An 18,388-nucleotide genomic window follows, 5' to 3' on the forward strand; every position below is an offset into this window, starting at 1 on the left:
TATGCACACCACACATATGTTATTTGTAGTGCAAAAAAAACAGGAAAAAAAAATACGATATTTAAAATGCACTCTACACTAATGCACTCGACACCGCCATGCACTGTACACTGCAACGCACTGGAAACCGCAATGCACTGTACACTGTAACGCACTGGACACCGCAATGCACTGTACTCTGCAACGCACTGGACACTGCAATGCACTGGACACTGCAATTCACTGTACACCAATATGCATTGTACACTGTAACGCACTGGACAACAAAATGCACTGTACACGGTAACGCACTGGACATCGCAATGCAATGTACTCTGATACACTGGACACCGTAATGCACTGTAGCTGGTGCCTGGTGTGCTCTCCTCCTTTCCTGTTGCTTCTCTGGCTGCAGCAGGTAAAACCGGTTCTTCCAGGCGGCCGAGGACCCAGCGAGCAGCCTAGCTATTTGCTGGCTAACGCCGGGTTTTGGGTTTTTTTCCTTTTTTTTTTTTGTTTCAGCTGGCCTGATAGGCCTTACAGTATTCTGACTGATCTTCTTGTAGCTTTCACCTTTCTTGTGTAAAGAAATGATTTTCTTTCTCAGGCCTTGTGACATTTCTCTTCCATGTGGTGCCATTGCTGACAGCATGAAATGGGAAGGGGTTTCCTTTGTTAAGTAACACCCATTTATAATCAACTGTCTGCTGGACACCTGTTTAATGAATAATGACTCACGTGTAGCTGAATTCTTGTTCATTACGATTTTGTTCTCTAAAATCTAGCTTTGCTCCTAAGACTTTCATTGGGGTGTATTCATTTTTGCAACATGGTCTTGAATTAATTTGTTAGGAAAAATATTTTTTTGTGTGAGCAAATTAACAAATCCTGTCTGCAATCAATGGCCCACATTTGTGGGAGTATTTTGTAGTATAGTGTCCCATAGATAACGTTGATTGAAATGTTGAGAAAAGTAAAGGTTTTCTTACAAATCTGTTGGGGTTTACTCATTTATGCTGAGCATTGTAAATATGCAGTTAATTGTGGTGGCTGCATTAGCTTTCTTTTTCAGGCTTTCCTACTTTCTCACCTGGAGATCCTGCCACCATCACACTGCCTGTCCTAGAGTGACATCTCTTACCCTATTCCATCTGCGTGGAAGCACCGTTGTCACCCTTGGCTGCTTTCTTGATTTGGACTACAAATGCCCCTCCCCCCTTCTCATCCATAACACACAGGGAAAGTGTTCAGTTTTCCTCAGAGATAGCTGGGAACAATGTAATTAATAACAGTGTAGTAAAGGTAGAGAGCACAGAAAGGTATTTTTGCATTTCCCAAAAGATAAGCTTTCAATGTGGGACCAAATATGAGAAGTTTATTGTTGGGGATTACATACCCTTATTAGATAACTGCCTTACCTTCCCAAAGTAGGCTGCAATTCTTTTAAATCATCCAGGGTAGATTTTTTGCCCAGAAGCTTCTTAAACAAGGCAAGTGGAAATGGCAGATACATGACCCACTGGTTGAAGATTGCCAGACCACAAAGTACTCCGTAATAATAATATTTTTTCTTCTCTGCTAATGCCTGCAATTGGATAAAACTTGAATGTTTATTTAAGACAATGTGTCCACCATGTCAGGGCTACTAAATTACTTTTCTACAGACATTAAAACTATGCAAATAAAATTGAAAACAGGCAAGGCATGTATTTCATACATATGTGGTTAGCCAGTTCTTTATTTGTGTAAATCAGATTTTATTTATTGATAGGTGTTCAAGTTTAGGGTACAAATATGACAAAACATATCGGAAAAGAAAAAAAGAAGGAAAATACATTCCAATGCATAGTTACATATTTGGTACGGTTGAATAAAGACACTGGTTCTTCCAGTTCACCTTGAGTGTGGAAAAGTTCCATAACCTTAATTCACTAAACGCAAAGAACCTCTTATGAAGTTTTAGATTGAACAGATTCTTGTCCAGGTTCATTGTGTGGCCATGTGTCTTCTTTAGAGACCCAAGATAAAATAGTTTTCTCCCAATGATACAGTCAACATTTAAAGTTTTGTATATTGTGATCATATCTCCTCTTAAAGGATAAATTCACCTTTTTAAAAAAATAATAAATGCACCTTTTTTTGCCGGTATACAAATATGCATTTACTATTTTTATCTTAGGAGCCTGTAAAGCATTGCATCCCTGATCAGCAGATTGAGGGTGCAATATCAGACTCCTGCAGACAGGCCAGGCAGCTACTTCACTCCAGGGAGAATCAATGAACTACGAGGATGTTCAGCAGCGCCCTCATAGTTCATTGAGAATTACAAGACATCAGCCACAAAGGCTGTCGGTACTTGTAGTTTACTTATTCATAGAACTCTGTAAATGAATGAAGCAGCTGTGTGGGAGGAGTCCCACATTGCCGAACTCTTGTAACAGCAGGTGCAGGGAGAAGATCCATGGCCTGCTTTCACTGGGAAGAGTGTAGGATTGAGGGAGAGCTGCGGGAACATGTTATATGTTTCAGCTTAAAACAGGTGGAACATGTAACAAGTATCCAAAGGTGAACAATAAAATATTTTTTATTCATTTATATATATATATATATTATTTTTTTTTTACACCCTTTCATCAGAGTAGCTCAGTGTCACCATAGTAACATTGTACTACTCTGCGGGGTGATCAGATTTAGTTTTTATTTTTTACACTGTTATTGCTTATACAGTGAAGATCACTGTATAAGCAATAGCTTTAGCTGTCATGAATGGGCTTCCCATTCATGAACATCTTGCTTTTGTCTGTGATCTGTGATTGGCTAAGCTAATCACATGGTACAGGTAGCCAGGTCCCATGTGATTTCTGTGGGCCAATCACAGATCACAACAGTTAGAAAGCTATTCATGAATGGAACCCCATTCGTGACAGGTTGTTTACATTGTTATCATGTGATCGCTATTTATTTATTTCAGGTACTTTTATAGCACCGTCCATTTACGTAGCGCTTTATACATATATACATATATATATTGTACATTCACATCAGTCCCTAACCCTCAAGGGGCGTACAATCTAAGGTCCCTAACTCACATTCATACATACACATACTAGGGACAATTTAGACAGGAGCCAATTAACCTACCAGCATGTCTTTGGAGTGTGGGAGGAAACTGGAGTACCCGGAGGAAACCCACGCAGGTGCAGGGAGAACATGCAAACTCCAGGCAGGTGGTGCCATGGCTGGGATTCGAACCGACGACCCTAGTACTGCCAGGTGGAAGTGCTAACCATTTAGCCACTGTACTGCCCCATGACCAATGACCAATCATAGCGATCACATGATACCCAGTTACCAGTAACATCCGGTCCAGTTGACACAGTGGTCACAGGAGGGGCGTACTGCACTTTCGTAAACAAGTACAGGCTCAATTACGCATATATATACATGAGACAATAAATATGCCATGACGGAGTGGCAGTTGGTTAAACCTCATCTGTCCTGTAGCAGCCCACCCCTCTATTTTAAATAGGTCTTTTTGTAAATTTACTGTGTCTTACTTTTGAACTTTTTATTCCAACCTCTATATCATTTATCACCAAGTAAAACAAAACTGGTCCCTGGACAGAACTCAGAGGCACCCCACTCACAACTCCCGACCATTCAGAAAATATGTCACACGCTCCTACATTTTTCTACTGTTATACATACAATATCATCAATGCCAAAATACCATAATTTGTAAATTAAGCATATATGAAGTACTGTATCAAATGGTTTAGTGAATTAGTGTTGTAGGTGCACTATGTCTACAGACCCTCCTCTATCCAAAATACAGCTCACCTCCTCATAGAATAATAATAGGTTTGTCTGGCAAGAATAGTTTTTCAAATATCCATGTTGGTTACTTCTAATAATATGTTTTCATCAGCAAATTTTTGGATATGGTCCCTTATGATTCCTTCTCATAGTTTACATACTATTGATGTAAGGCTAACTGGTCAGTAGTTCAGAGGTATACTGTATATCTCTGACCTTTTTGAATATTGGTACCACATTTGCTTTCTTTAGTCTGCTGGTACCATTCCAGTCAGTAAGCTGTCCTTAAAGCGATATTAAAGGTTTATATTTATTTGTTGTAAAATAACAAACATGTTATACTTACCTGCTGTGTGCAGTGGTATTGCACAGAGCATCCTGGATCCTCCTCTTCTTGGGTCCCCCACAGGCTCTTCTGGCTCCTTTCTGTCTGGGGCCCCCACAGCAAGCAGCTTGGTATAGGGGCACCCGCTGCTCCCTGTGTCCATTCACACATGGAGCCACGGCTTGGCCCTGCCTCCTCTCTCTCCTTATTGGTTGAGTGGCTGTGATTGACAACAGCAAGAGCGGATGGCTCCCACTTGCTGTCTCAGCCAATGAGGAGGTTGAGACCTGTAACAGCCAAGGCTGTTGTGCACATCGATGGATCATGGTGAGGCCCAGGTAAGTATTAGGGAGGGCTGGGGGCACTGCTGTACACAGAAGGTTTTTTACTTTCATGCACAGAATGCATGAAGGTAAAAAACCTTGAGACTTTACAACCACTTTAAATACAACTGAATAGCAATAAGCATAAAACATGCAAAAATACTTGAACAAATAGCCCATACAATTATTTGTTTACTGAAAACTGTTGGAAAGGAATCTCTTAAAGATGGAACCACAACACAACTGTTATTCACCTAATAAGGTATTTACTGAAAATGAGTAATCCAGCCAGCGACACCAAATATGGTCAAACAGTCACATGGTGTTTCGCAGATAGTAACTGTGCTTTTCATATGCTATACACTTACATAATTCTGGTAACCATACTTCTGTAGTCTATGCCGTGGCTTGAAATTTCCTCTTGCCTGCTCGCCAATGGCGAGTGGAAATTATGGTGGGGACGAGTGTGTCCCCCAGGGCAGGGGTGTATCTACCTTGAGGCACCGCTCCCCGGAAGAAGGGACCTTTTGGGCAGCAGCGGACAGAGCCACGCAGGGCTGCCAGCAGAGGGGTAACACCGGTACCCTTGCAGTGGCCCAGACAGCAGGAGAATCGATGCTGGGGAGGGCAGTTGCAGAGCAATGCTCCTGTACCTCTCCCTCCAGCAGCTGACGAGCCGGGACCAGGGGACAGCCTGGAGCAGGGAGAGAAGTGTCGGAGAGGAATAAGCCCGGAGCAGGTGAGCTGTGCTGTGTTATGTGGGATCTCCCTGCCTCCCTCCCTACACTGATGGATCGTATGGGGCTGCACCCCCCCCCCCCTTCCTGCTGCCAGGAGATCAGCAGCCCTTGGAGAAGGTGAAGAGAGAGAGAGAGAGAGAGAGAGGAAAGATGTGTATTTCTGTGTATGTACATGTATCTGTGTGTATGCGTGTCTGTACGTGCCTGTGTGTGTATACATGTGTCTGTATGTGTGTGTGTGTACATGTGTCTCTGTGCGTGTGTGTACATGTTTCTGTGTGTGTATGTAAAAGTGTCTCTGTGTGTGTGTGTACATGTTTCTGTGTGTGTATGTGTGTACAAGTGTCTCTCTGCGTGTGTGAACATGTTTCTGTGTGTGTATGTACAAGTGTCTCTGTGTGTGTTTGTGTACATGTTTCTGTGTGTGTATGTGTGTGTGTGTGTACAAGTGTCTCTGTGCGTGTGTGTACATGTTTCTGTGTGTGTATGTACACGTCTGTGTGTGTGTACAAGTGTCTCTGTTTGTCTCTGTGCATGTGTGTACATGTTTCTGTGTATGTGTGCGTGTGTGTACAAGTGTCTCTGTGCGTGTGTGTACATGTTTCTGTGTGTGTATGTGTGTACAAGTGTCTCTGTGCGTGTGTGTACATGTTTCTGTGTGTGTATGTGTGTACAAGTGTCTCTGTTTGTCTCTGTTTGTGTGTGTTTGTTGGTGGCAAGTAACTCTAAGGCCTGGCTAGTAGCTCAGGACTTGAAATTTTAATGGATAGCATTCTGTGTGCAGCAAATATTGCTCTAGAAACTATTAGAGTCTCATTTCCATTTAGGGTGGAAGAACCAAAATTACCTGGTAGATAGGTAATAGTGTCTGCCTCCAGTAGAATACTTATTACACAATTTAGGATTGCAATAACTTCCATCCAGTATCTTTTAAGCTTGGGGCAATGTCATAGGAGGTGTATCAGATCTCCTTGGGGTCGACCACAATTGCTGCAGCAGGGGTCAGAGCAAAAGCCAGTCCTCTAAAGGAATTCTATATGCTATACCTACACCCACAGTTCCACAATTTTTGCAAAGAAAGCTTAAATTTGTTTGTTACTTGCAAAGAGTGCTATATATATAGCCACTCAAACATTAGACTGACTTGGTTGTTATTAATACATAAATAAGGTATCAAATTTAGAATGGAAATTGGCTATGACAGGAACTGAAAGATGGCTATAGAGACTATGGTGTGCAATTAAAAACTTTATGAAAGAACTGTTATATTTTGATTCTCCTGTCATTCACTGAAGAAAATAGTAGGCTACCATATAACAGCTATTTAATTACAATATACTTTAATATTTTGCTAAAATAATTTATTTATACCAAAGTATGTGTGCTAAAGTGATATTATATTCAGACTGTTTTAGAGGATACCTGTCATGGGAGAAATATGAAACTTCACTTTTCAAAATGCTATTATTGCCTTATCATACTGAAGCTTTGGCTTACATATATTAAATCACTAACTCAGAATCAATATGGAGATAAGAACTTCTGACTTTTCTCTGACATAGCAGATCTGTATAAATGTTCTAACTCACTGATGTATTGAAGCCAGGTCAGTATAACAGCCAGGAAGTAGTATTTTCAGAAAGGGTTTGACAATATCGGCCTTAGGATTTCTTTCATAATGTGTTTATTGTATTCACCATATTAAACTGCTCATTGGAATTAACTGGAGGCAAAAACATACAGTATATTGGGGGATAATATAAATTAAAAATTAATACAAAGCATGAGTTGTCGTTGGCAACAGAATTTACAATAAAAAAATTAAACTTACATGACTTGGAAACCATACTGGCAACACGGGGTCAGTGCAAGAGAATAATCCATAATCAGGATGAACCATCTTCTCTCCCAGATTGAGAAAGAACTCTGTAAGTGCACCTCTGGGATCAACTGAAGTCTCACCCTGGAATTCCACCTGTCATGTCAACATGAACATATTATCTTGCCATTCATCAGCACATGTAGTGTTTTTCTAGATAATATAAGACTTCTAGATAATCTAGCAGACATTTATTTACCATATTACACAATTTTAAAAAACTCAAAATACCAGTAGTTCCTTTCTGAGATCACAGTCTTCTGCGATACTCAGTTTATGCAGGGTATCTTCCAACAGATGATCACGTCGCACTTTGAGGTGTAACAATGGTATCCTGGGATTTTCGCCGATGCCCTGCATTCTATTCATCACCAGCTCTTGTTGAGCTTGAAGCTTGGCACCCTGAGAAAAGAATATTGGTATATTAACCTGTTTGTGTCTGAGAGTTATAAAAGAATGATGATGGCAAGATAATATTTTTCAACAAAAACGAATAGATGTTCTGTATACCATAAAAGGAATCTGCATTTAGAGCTCTTTTACAGTCACATACTCTGCACCCTGCCCTTTATTATCAGCAGTGTGATGATGTTAGAATTAGGGGACCAGTTGGCATGGGCAGAGATTGCACCACTGGATCACCAGTCCCACAATCAGAACCAGCAAGGAATAAGGACAGCAGATTCAGGTAAGTCAAAAAGAGGTTTAGAGGGAGTTTTAAAAAACACTGTGAATGGATAGAGGGCCATGGACCTGGGAGTGGGCTCTAAAATGGATCTAAACTATGTCTGTTAAATATTCTGTATAGCATGGATGCAATGTGTATCAGATGCACCTTTTCTCTGTATAGTTATTGGACTTGCAAATGTTTCCATTCATAAACAGATATACAATTATCACATACAACCTTTGTCTGCACTGTCAAAATACATGCAAGACAAGTAAGGCCTGTTTCACACCTATGTGTGTGGCAATCTGCTGCAGGAAAAAAAGTCCCTGACCCTTTCCAAAAATGCAGAGGCTGAAAACACATAGATGTGAACGTTTCCCATAGGAAACCATGATAAATGGATTGTAGTGAGCTTCTGCAAATGCAAAAAACACAAAAAAACGCATAGGTGTGAACCAGGCCTAAAGCAAGAAACTGTTCTGTGTAAAAGGGTTTTCCTAACATGGGTTTCAGGGACCAAAGGTAGTGTGTCTACAGATATCATTGATGGTCAAAGCATACTTGTGTCTTATTTTTACAGGACACACTAAGCTAATGAGATGTCACACTATATTGCTAGCAAACTCCTAGGCAACATATGAGTAAGCAATACAATTATAAATTTAAAAAGTTGGGTTCCTTCTTCACATTGAGAATTGAATTGGGATTCTATGTATATGCTGAGCTGAACCAAATGACCAAATTTGACCTTAATACTTACATTCTTTTTAATGTCTCCATCAATGTGCAGATAATTAACCTTAGTGGGAAATGTTAAGATATATGGATAGCGACAAAATACTGCAGGAGCAGAGCTGTCGTCAGGGTCCTGCAGGTGAGATAGGAAGAGCAAATCAAAAGGCTTACAACACTATACCATCAATATAACAGCTTTACAGACAGAAATAGTTCAGCAGATTCTCATAGTTATGTAATCAGGAGATGAGCTAACCAAATATACTGGATATTTTCTATAGCTCAGGTGTCCTTCAGACTGTTATGCAGGCCATAGATGCGTCGAAAATCGGCCGATTTTTCGGCCGAAAATAAAATCGGCCGTTTTTCGGATCGTTAGTGGGCTATTTGTTCGGCCATTTTTCGGTATTTTGGCCGTTTTTTTAATCGGGAGAGTTGGAAAAAAATCGGCCGATTTTTTACCGATAAAAAATCTGCGCATGAGCAGTGACCTGCAAGAGGAAGACAAAAAGAAGAAAAAGAAGAAGAGGAAGAAGAAGAGGATGAAGAAGAAGAAGAAGAGGATGATGATGATGAAGAAGAGGATGATGATGTTGAAAAAGAAGAAGAGGAGGATGATGATGATGAAGTAGAAGAGGAAGAGGATGATGATGAAGAAGTAGAAGATAAAGAAGAGGATGATGATGACGAAGAAGAAGAGGAGGATGATGATGAAGTAGAAGAAGAAGAGGATGATGATGAAGAAGTAGAAGAAGATGAAGAAGAGGATGATGATGACGAAAAAGAAGAAGAAGAAGAGGATGATGATGATGAAGTAGAAGAAGAAGAGGATGATGATGACGAAGTAGAAGATGAAGAAGAGGATGATGATGACGAAGAAGAGGAGGAGGAGGAGGAGGAGGATGAAGTAGAAGAAGAAGAGGATGATGATGAAGAAGTAGAAGAAGATGAAGAAGAGGATGATGATGACAAAGAAGAAGAAGAAGAAGAAGAAGAAGAAGAAGAGGGGGATGATGATGATGAAGTAGAAGAAGTAGAGGATGATGATGAAGAAGTAGAAGAAGATGAAGAAGAGGATGATGATGACGAAGAAGAAGAGGATGATGATGACGAAGAAGAAGAAGAAGAAGAGGATGATGATGACGAAGAAGAAGAAGAAGAGGATGATGATGACGAAGAAGAAGAAGAAGAAGAGGATGAAGATGAAGAAGTAGAAGAAGAAGAGGATGATGATGATGAAGAAGAAGAAGAAGAGGATGATGATGATGATGAAGAAGAAGAAGAAGAGGATGATGATGATGATGATGAAGAAGAAGTAGAAGAAGAGGATGATGATGAAGAAAAAGAAGAAGAAGAGGAGGATGATGATGATGAAGAAGTAGAAGAAGAAGAAGAGGATGATGATGAAGAAGAAGAGGATGATGATGAAGGAGAAGAAGGATGAAAAATAGGAATTCCAGTCCGGCAAAAAGTGTCCCTGCAGAGAGCTCCGCTATTTCTTTGACAGTTCCTTGACATTTACAGAGGTTGCAACATTGTATATATTTGTTTCCGAATAAAAACATCTGTATCCTAAATGGATACAAATAGATACATTGTTGCAACCGCTGTAAATGTCAAGGAACTGTCAAAGAAATAGCAGAGCTCTCTGCAGGGACACTTTTTGCTGGCTGTAGACGGGATGAAAATCGGCCGATTTTTTTTACCATTGGTGGTAACGTCGGCCACTTGAACGACCGATTGTTCGTTTTTTTAAAAGAAAAATCAGCCGATTTTCGACCCATCTATGGCCTGCATTAATCTTGCCGGCTGTCTTGCACAAGCAACAATGGAGCAATTCATGCTTAAAGGGAAATCACACTTTTGTTAAAACGTATATTTTTGTGAAGTTGTCTTTTAAAATTTTAGCCAAACCCCTAGCCACATACTTGTATCCTAACACTCAGCCCCACTCCTAAGATCTCCATTGTCAGGTTCTGCCCAGCTCCACAAAGCTTTTGCAGACACAACTCTTGCAATGTAGTTTTCTTAAATGTTTGTACAGAACTTTTTTCTTAAAAACAGTACCTTATCAGGTTTATAACATCATTGCTATTGCCTAGTTTAGGGCTTAAAATTTCCTGATCTACTAGCCAGGCCTTAGAGTTACTTGCCACCAACAAACACACACAAACAGAGACACCTGTACACACACACACAGACATGTACATACACACAGAAACATGTACACACACATACAGACACATGTATACACAGGCACGTACAGACATGCGTACACACAGATACATGTACATACACAGAAATACACACGCACAGACACATGTACACACATACACATGTACACACAGACACATGCACACACAGACACATGTACGTACATACACACAAACACATATACATGCACACAGACACATGTACACACATACATGTACATACACGCAGACACATGTACAGATACACACATGTACATACACACAGACACATGTACAATTGTACATGTATACACAGACACACACGTACACACACACACACAAAAAGTTGCAGTACTTTGTTGTTCACTCTCAGATCCAGGTACTGCACTCTAGGGGGAGGCAGAGAGCACAGCACACACTCCTTCCTTTGCTTTCACTCCGCTCAGCTATTCAGCAGTCTGACGGCTCCCAGTGCCAATGACAGATCCAGCCTGAGCTCCGAGCCTGCCCAGTGAGGCGGCCCTGGGGGACACAATCGCCCCCACCATAATTTCCACTCGCCATTGGCGAGCAGAAATTTCAAGCCCTTGCCTACTTAATTGCAAAGTACATGGCATGTGTGGGGGAATGAGTTTGGAAAAGCAAATAACCTCTGTAGTTGCAGGCATAATCACTAAGACAGTGCTGAAATACTGCCCCACTTACTTTCAGGCTCATTTATATTTGCAGTTGAGAGGCAGTAAAAATAGGTGGTTGAGCCACTGTTTTACCACTACCCTGATCTCCCACCTTAAAATAACACGGTGGCCAGAGGGGTTGTAGTTATGCCTTGACAGCAGTGCTTTGTTTCATGTCTGTAACAAAAATTATACCTCTGTCACATTCGGCAGTATTACCGACAAATGCACCTCATTCAAAAGGCCTATTAGCCGCTCCTGTACCTCTTTCTGAACCAGGGGCAGACTAACCATTTGGAAACTTGGGCACTGCCCGAGGGCCCGGGGTCAGTAGGGGGCCCCATGAGATGCCCCTGGTACCTTTTTCATAGGCTTTTTTGAGTTTGGGCAAGGACACAGGGGTCCCATGATCCCCTATTGCCTGGGGGCTCCATGATTTGTCAGTCCACCCCTGTTCTGAACACGTTTCTCTCCTTACACATTGTCTGGGGTGTTGTTCCCTGCTTGCAGTCCACAGGTGCTGACTGCTTTCTTTTGCAGAATCAACCATTTCAGCATAGTAGGAGACTAAATTGTCACTATTATTATTATTATTATACAGTATTTATAAAGCGCCAATAGTTCGCTCAGCGCTGTACATTACAAAGGGGGACAGAACATGTGACAGAACAATACCAATACAATGCAGAACATGAGGGGATCGAGGGCCCTGCTCTTTCAAGCTTACAATCTAAGAGGTATGTGGCGTAACAAAGGATAAATAAAGCATTTAGACTTTAAATGAAAATGAACAGGCTGCTAGACAGTGGTTAGGACGACTATGATAAAAGCGGTCACATCCAATGCAGAGATAGCTTGTTTGTTCATAAAACTGAACAATTCATGCGTGGATGAAGAGAGTTGAATGGACAGGAAAGTGCCACTACTTGAATTTTCACTTCTATCACAAACAGACTCAGTAACATGTTAAAAATTGATAACTGTTTGATATTTCTTTAGAGCCTGTAATAGGAAAAAGACCAAATAGAGTTAGGTTGAATTAAAATACAGTATATCTAAAGCCAAGAACAAAAATGCAATATTTTGCAGCTTACAAGTCCTCTGATGCGGTGGCTGCATTAGTTCTCTTTTTTTAGGCTAAGAATATTTACTGCAAGAAAAGAAAAATACTTGTTGATACCGCAAGAAATCTTGCATCCTTATAACTTCCTGTGCACTAAACTGAATCCTCAAACCATGATCCTTCAAAGTTATCTTCCTTGATCTACAAAGCAATACAAATCTTTGTAATAGAGATGAGGAAAGGGGAATATGTTTGTAAATCAAATAAGGAGAAATTCCTGAAAATGCTGCTCCTCTTTAGATATAGTGAGTAAGAAAGGAAATTAAGTGGGTTACTGGAGGATCACCAGATGAAATTAAAGCAAAAAAAAAAGCCAGAAAAAAAGGAAAGAATCCAACAAAATTTAGTGACTGGTAAGCAGCAATTTATTACAGTATTGTTTTTAGGTTTATGCACACTTTATACTTAAGTCTAAAACGGAGAGCAGAAGTTAGGTATAATGTGTTAAACTTGCAGTACTCCATTGCTGTATGTTTCAAGATACGTTACTCCAAAAACGTGGACTAGAGTGCAGCAGAACCCTTAGCACAATGCTTCAGCACCCATTGCACTCTCTACTTCCTTTCCCTGATATATTTTCCTAATAGAATAGGTTCCCACAATTAAAGTCTATGGGTCTACTACTGCAGCAACTAATTCCAATCAGAAAACAAGCTGGGTCAAGAAGAGTGCACGGAACAGAAGCACTGAATTAACTACTGATCTAACTGTGTTTCAGTTTTAGGAGAACCATATCTCAGGAAGAGAAGCACAGCAGTAGGCATAATGTTTTTACTCACAGGTTGCTTTTGCCATATGCGCCAGTTGCAAATATCCCTGGGAATAATGATCACCTCAGAAACCTCTGGAACACAGAAGTGAATTTCTGGAACTTTAAAATTGGCTTTTATGTTTACCTGCGTCACAAAAAAAATGAATTACTTAAAATAAACATACGTAATATACAGCAAATAATCCAAAATACAAACAATACTTTAGTGGTTTCATTCAATAAAGCATTTGTATGCTGGCTCTTTGAGGGTATATTGATGCTGACTGCTAGTACCACTAAATGATATTTGGTTCTGTATTCTATAAAGTGGATGGTACTGGGAGGTGTGTAGAGGGTGGAACCAAGGGACGGTGCTCAAAGATGGGTATGGGGTGGGGACAAGGGGTGACTTGGAAGGGGGAATTACCTGTTCTCAGAGAATAAAAGCCTTGCTGATTAGGGTTGCAGCATAAAACATTATAACATAAAAGTCAAAAACATTCCCAACCAAGCAAGGTAGGGAAATCCCCATCTTTACCCCAGCTGAACATTTATCCTAAACCACAATAAATCATCTTTAGGATCATTTCAGTACTGTACTTTAATCTGTACAATTACCGTAAAAGTGGTCTAATCAGCGACCCTATTTTTGACCATTTTTGAAAAACATTTACAAGGGCACACAAGGCTCATATTTATTATTCTATATTTCTGCAGTGCCTTATTCATTTTAAAAAAAGTGGTATAAGTGGGTGGTTGCAAGTCTTTCCAGTGTAAAATAATTGCCTTGGAGGCACAGAAGCAGATATGGAGGAACTTTGCTCTGGTGTGCATATAATCATCCAGTATATATAAATATGTAGGACCAGGGGCAGACTGACCATTTGGAAACTTGGGCATTGCCCGAGGGCCCGGGGTCAGTAGGGGGCCCCATGAGATGCCCCTGGTACCTTTTTCATAGGCTTTTTTGAGTTTGGGAAAGGACACAGGGGCCCCATAATCCCCTATTGCCTGGGGGCCCCATGAGTTGTCAGTCCGCCCCTGTGTAGGACTGGAGTGGAATGGAGGAGTGTCTGAAGCATAAAGCACATTGAAGCCCAAATATTTATTTAGGAACGAATGGATTTTAACCAAATAAGTATCCGAGGACATGTCCAAAACATGTGAATGAGGTTTCCAAGATCAGTTATAGAATTCAGGCACTTTGCATGGAGGTACAGGCCCATATCGATCAGATGCTAAAGTGTATAATAGAAGTGAATGAATACATTTGAATTGCAGCTACTTGCTTGCTGTATTCTTTAAAGAAATTTTACAGAAAACTGCTGTGTATAGGAATAAGTAGGCAGCCACTGTGGGCTTCTCTTTCTGAAAATGTTAGTTGTCTGACTGCTATGATATAATGTTTAATTTTTGCTCTGCAATTGGCTTTTGCTTCAGGTAAGTGACTCAGAAGTACTCATGGCAGAGAATAGGCATAACTGACAGGTAGCTAACATTTTTTAGAAGGAGGTTAGCAATATGCAGGTGAAGAGCTACTCCCTTAAGAGCCGCTAAGTATTTTTGGGTTCCCTGTCTGTTCTAAGCCTGTTTTGGAAGTACAGCCCCTGTTGACATCATCATGAAACTTTGAGCAGGAGGAATCCCTGTCTTTGAACCATAAAATAATCACACAGTTTAAGGTGAACAAATATTCTGATTGTATTGAGGTCAGAGCATAGCCAGTGCAAGCACAACAAGAATGACAGTAGATGTGAAATGAAATTAAACACCAATAAAGAGCACTTAAACCAGTAATCAAGTAGCGCATAAATTCTTATCCGTGTAAAAAATTACAAATATTAAACAAAAAAAATTATATATATCAAAAAATATACTATATATATAAAAAAAAAGTGAAGTGTTGTCAGGGCAGGAGCTGAGGAACGGACAGGCAGGCCTAACAATGTAACGCACTGGCTGACGACAACCACCACCCACAGACTGAAGTCCCTCAGGGCGCGGAGTCCAAGTCCCAGGCTGCCCTTCACCAGGGCCCCTGATGGTGGGGATGGACTTGACGCAGCCAGGAACCAGGTCGCGGCCCCCAAGACACCTCCGCTGCGGTAATGGCCGCCGCCAATGGCGTGTAGCTGGTGGAAGAGACAAAAGAGTAGTCAGACAAGCCGGGGTCAACAACAACAGGACAAAACAGTACAGGACAGCAGACGAGAATCACAGGTCACGAGCCGGGTTCAGCAACAGAGGGTCAGATCAAAGGAGAATACAAAGAATAGTCAAGTCACAAGCCGAATCAGATACCAGGAGAGTCACGAGAGTCAGAACAGAGTAATAGCAACACCAAGACACAAGACACAAGTGCAAAGAGCATGTGCGGGCCACAGGCTTATATGTCATCAGCCACACCCCTCTGGGGGATGGACCACAGAAACCTGAAGGCATAAAAGGATTCCCATCATGCACAGCAGAATCCAAGATGGACGCCAGCACATGGAGTAACATAACCTCAGGGAAAAGGTAGGACCTTGACAAGTGTATAGTCCCAAAGAGATCCAACTAATATTAATTTATCCACCAAACAGTTCTTCAAAATCTTCTTAAAGGATGACCACCACGTGAGAAATTATATTGTGAAAAAATAAGGGGTACTCCCCTCTCAGGTGTATACTCACCAGCAAGTGTTGCCTCCCACTCTCATGGTTGGCAAATTTGGCTTAATAGACATTCTTCAATGGAAACAAGAGGTTAATCAGACCATAATATTCCAATCTCCTTCCCTTTCAAAATGACCAACAACATATAACAGGTGCTCATGAATTCCAATATTTCAACCTTAGAAGTAATGATCAGGGACTCTTTTTTCTTCCCAGTACTTCACACTCACACTTCACACTTCACAAGTGGACTAAGATTACAAGATGAAAGAAAATTAAAAGCCCAAAGATGTTGGATAAATGTGCATGTAGGAAAGAAAGCCGAGCCAGCGCTCTCACCACCGCCGGGCACTCGATCACTGACGCTCCCACTTCACTTCCGGTTCCGGTCAGCATCACTTCTGGTCGCTGCACAGCCACGCCCTGACGCGTTTCATCATAACCAACTTAGTCATAGGGAACCTGGAAGTGATGCTGCCCAAAACTGGAAGAGCGTCAGTGATCGAGTGCCCGGCAGTGGTGAGAGCACTGGCTCGGTTTTCTTTCCTACATGTACATTTATGCAGCATCTTTGGACTCTTAATTGGACTCTTAATTTTCTTTCATCTTATAAGTGTCATTCCACTTTGGCAATAAAGGAGCTCTGTTTTGTACTGCACCATTGGGGCATTCTCTTCTTTTCTCTTATATGGTCATTATTTGAGTGTGAAGTACTGAGAAGAAAAAGGAGTCCCCGATCATTACTTCTAATGTTGAAATATTGGAATTCATGAGCACCTGTTATATGTTCTTTGTCATTTTGAAAGGGAAGGAGATTGGAATATTATGGTCTGGTTAACCTCTTGTTTCCATTGAAGAATGTCTATTAAGCCAAAGCCAAATACACACTTTAATAGTGGTATTTATTACTTTTTCATGCATTTAGCACAGTTTTATTTAATATACATTATCACTTAAACACAATGAAATTAAACACAAAATAATAAATCACAGTATTACTTTACATAACCCCAAATGTCCTGCAGGATCAGAATTTAAACATCAATTCCAGCTTGTAAGATATATCTCCCCAGGTGAGCTGAAGTGGACTATGAAGATGCTAGGCTAACTCACTTTTGGATTCTCAATAGCTGGAAACTGGGTTTAACTCTTGAAATGATTTTGTTTCGGTGTAAGAGCAAGATTTCCTCAAGATGGTACAGCAACAGCAAGATTCCCCATTTGAGTGGTGTTGAAATTGGGTAAAGTCTCTTTAACAAAAAAAAATGGTGGCAAGAATTGGCTAAAGTTGAAGGAAGCAGCGGAAGCAGACTTCAGCAGAGTTTGAACACCTAAGGATGATGAACTAGTCTGGTGAAGCAAGTTGCTTTGGAGCTGGAGGAGGCTTGAAATGGGAAAATAGTGTAATCCTGTCTGCAGGGGCACATGCTATAGCCAGAGTCCTGCGGTTTCAAGATAATAAGGAGACACTAAAGCAGCGGTACTGAATGGACTAGGCCAGGGCTTAAAATTGCTATTTGCCAGCTCGCCAATGGTGAGTGGAAATTATGGTGGGGGCGAGTGTGTCCTCCAGGGCCATCTTGCTGAGCAGGCTCGGAGCTCAGGCCAGATCTGTCTTTGGCACTGGGAGCTGTCAGACTGCTCAATAGCTGAGCGCAGTGAAAGCAAAGGAAAGAGAGTGTGCTGTGCTCTATGCCTCCCCCTAGAGTGCAGTACCTGGATCTGTGAGTGAACAACGAAGTACTGCAACTTTTTATAGTGTGTGTGTGTGTACGTGTACATGTGTGTGTGTGTTTGTGTGTGTCTGTGTGTATGTACATGTGTGTATCTGTACATGTGTCTGCGTGTATGTATGTGTGTGTACATGTGTGTGTATGTGCATGTACATGTGTGTTTGTGTGTAAGTACGTACAGGTGTATGTATGTACATGTGTCTGTGCGTGTGTATTTCTGTGTATGTACATGTATCTGTGTGTATGCGTGTCTGTACGTGCCTGTGTGTGTATACATGTCTGTATGTGTGTGTGTATATGTGTCTCTCTGCGTGTGTACATGTTTTTGTGTGTGTACAGATGTCTCTGTTTGTGTGTCTGTTGGTGGCAAGTAACTCTAAGGCCTGGCTAGTAGCTCAGGACCTGAAATGTTAAGCCCTGGACTAGGCAGTCTATGTCCCAATGTGAATCTGTGATGTAAAGTGTGCTGAAGTGAACACTTGAAAATAACACAGTCAACTTGCAACTTGTGATGATCTGGGTTATGGAACCCTCTCACCTGGTCTGTAGTATTTGCAAAATGAGCAGTAGTCTCTCTGTTGGGGGGAAGGGGACATGTTCTCTTGATCCCTCTGTCAAGAATCAATACCGATGGCAGCACTACAATGCACCTGCCTGCAGGATTGACTATCCTGCTTGTCAGCAATACCAGCAGTCTGCAGTTCCTTCTCTGCGATGTGACCCGATCCAGCCTGGATCCTGCACAGCCTTCACCACACACACAGCCTCTGCCTCTCAGCATCTACTTCCTT

The 18,388-nt window shown here is 41.2% G+C and overlaps 1 protein-coding gene across 1 annotated transcript in view; it reads right to left on the minus strand.

The window, feature by feature from the left end:
* The window catches only part of LOC149447631 (putative E3 ISG15--protein ligase HERC6), a 112,574-nt gene that overhangs the window by 25,595 nt on the left and 68,591 nt on the right, over window positions 1–18,388 (minus strand). Inside the window, exons 14-18 of the mRNA XM_089652321.1 lie at window positions 13,239–13,355; window positions 8,493–8,600; window positions 7,294–7,464; window positions 7,015–7,158; window positions 1,398–1,564 (exon numbers count right to left, since the gene is read on the minus strand). Of these exons, the coding sequence (XP_089508447.1) occupies window positions 1,398–1,564; window positions 7,015–7,158; window positions 7,294–7,464; window positions 8,493–8,600; window positions 13,239–13,355 (707 nt within the window). The remainder of the gene's footprint in view (window positions 1–1,397; window positions 1,565–7,014; window positions 7,159–7,293; window positions 7,465–8,492; window positions 8,601–13,238; window positions 13,356–18,388) is intronic.

This window comes from Staurois parvus, unplaced genomic scaffold, assembly GCF_062004578.1.
Source record: "Staurois parvus isolate SC_StPar_1 unplaced genomic scaffold, SC_StPar_1.0 ptg000679l, whole genome shotgun sequence".
NCBI classification, from domain to species: domain Eukaryota; kingdom Metazoa; phylum Chordata; class Amphibia; order Anura; family Ranidae; genus Staurois; species Staurois parvus.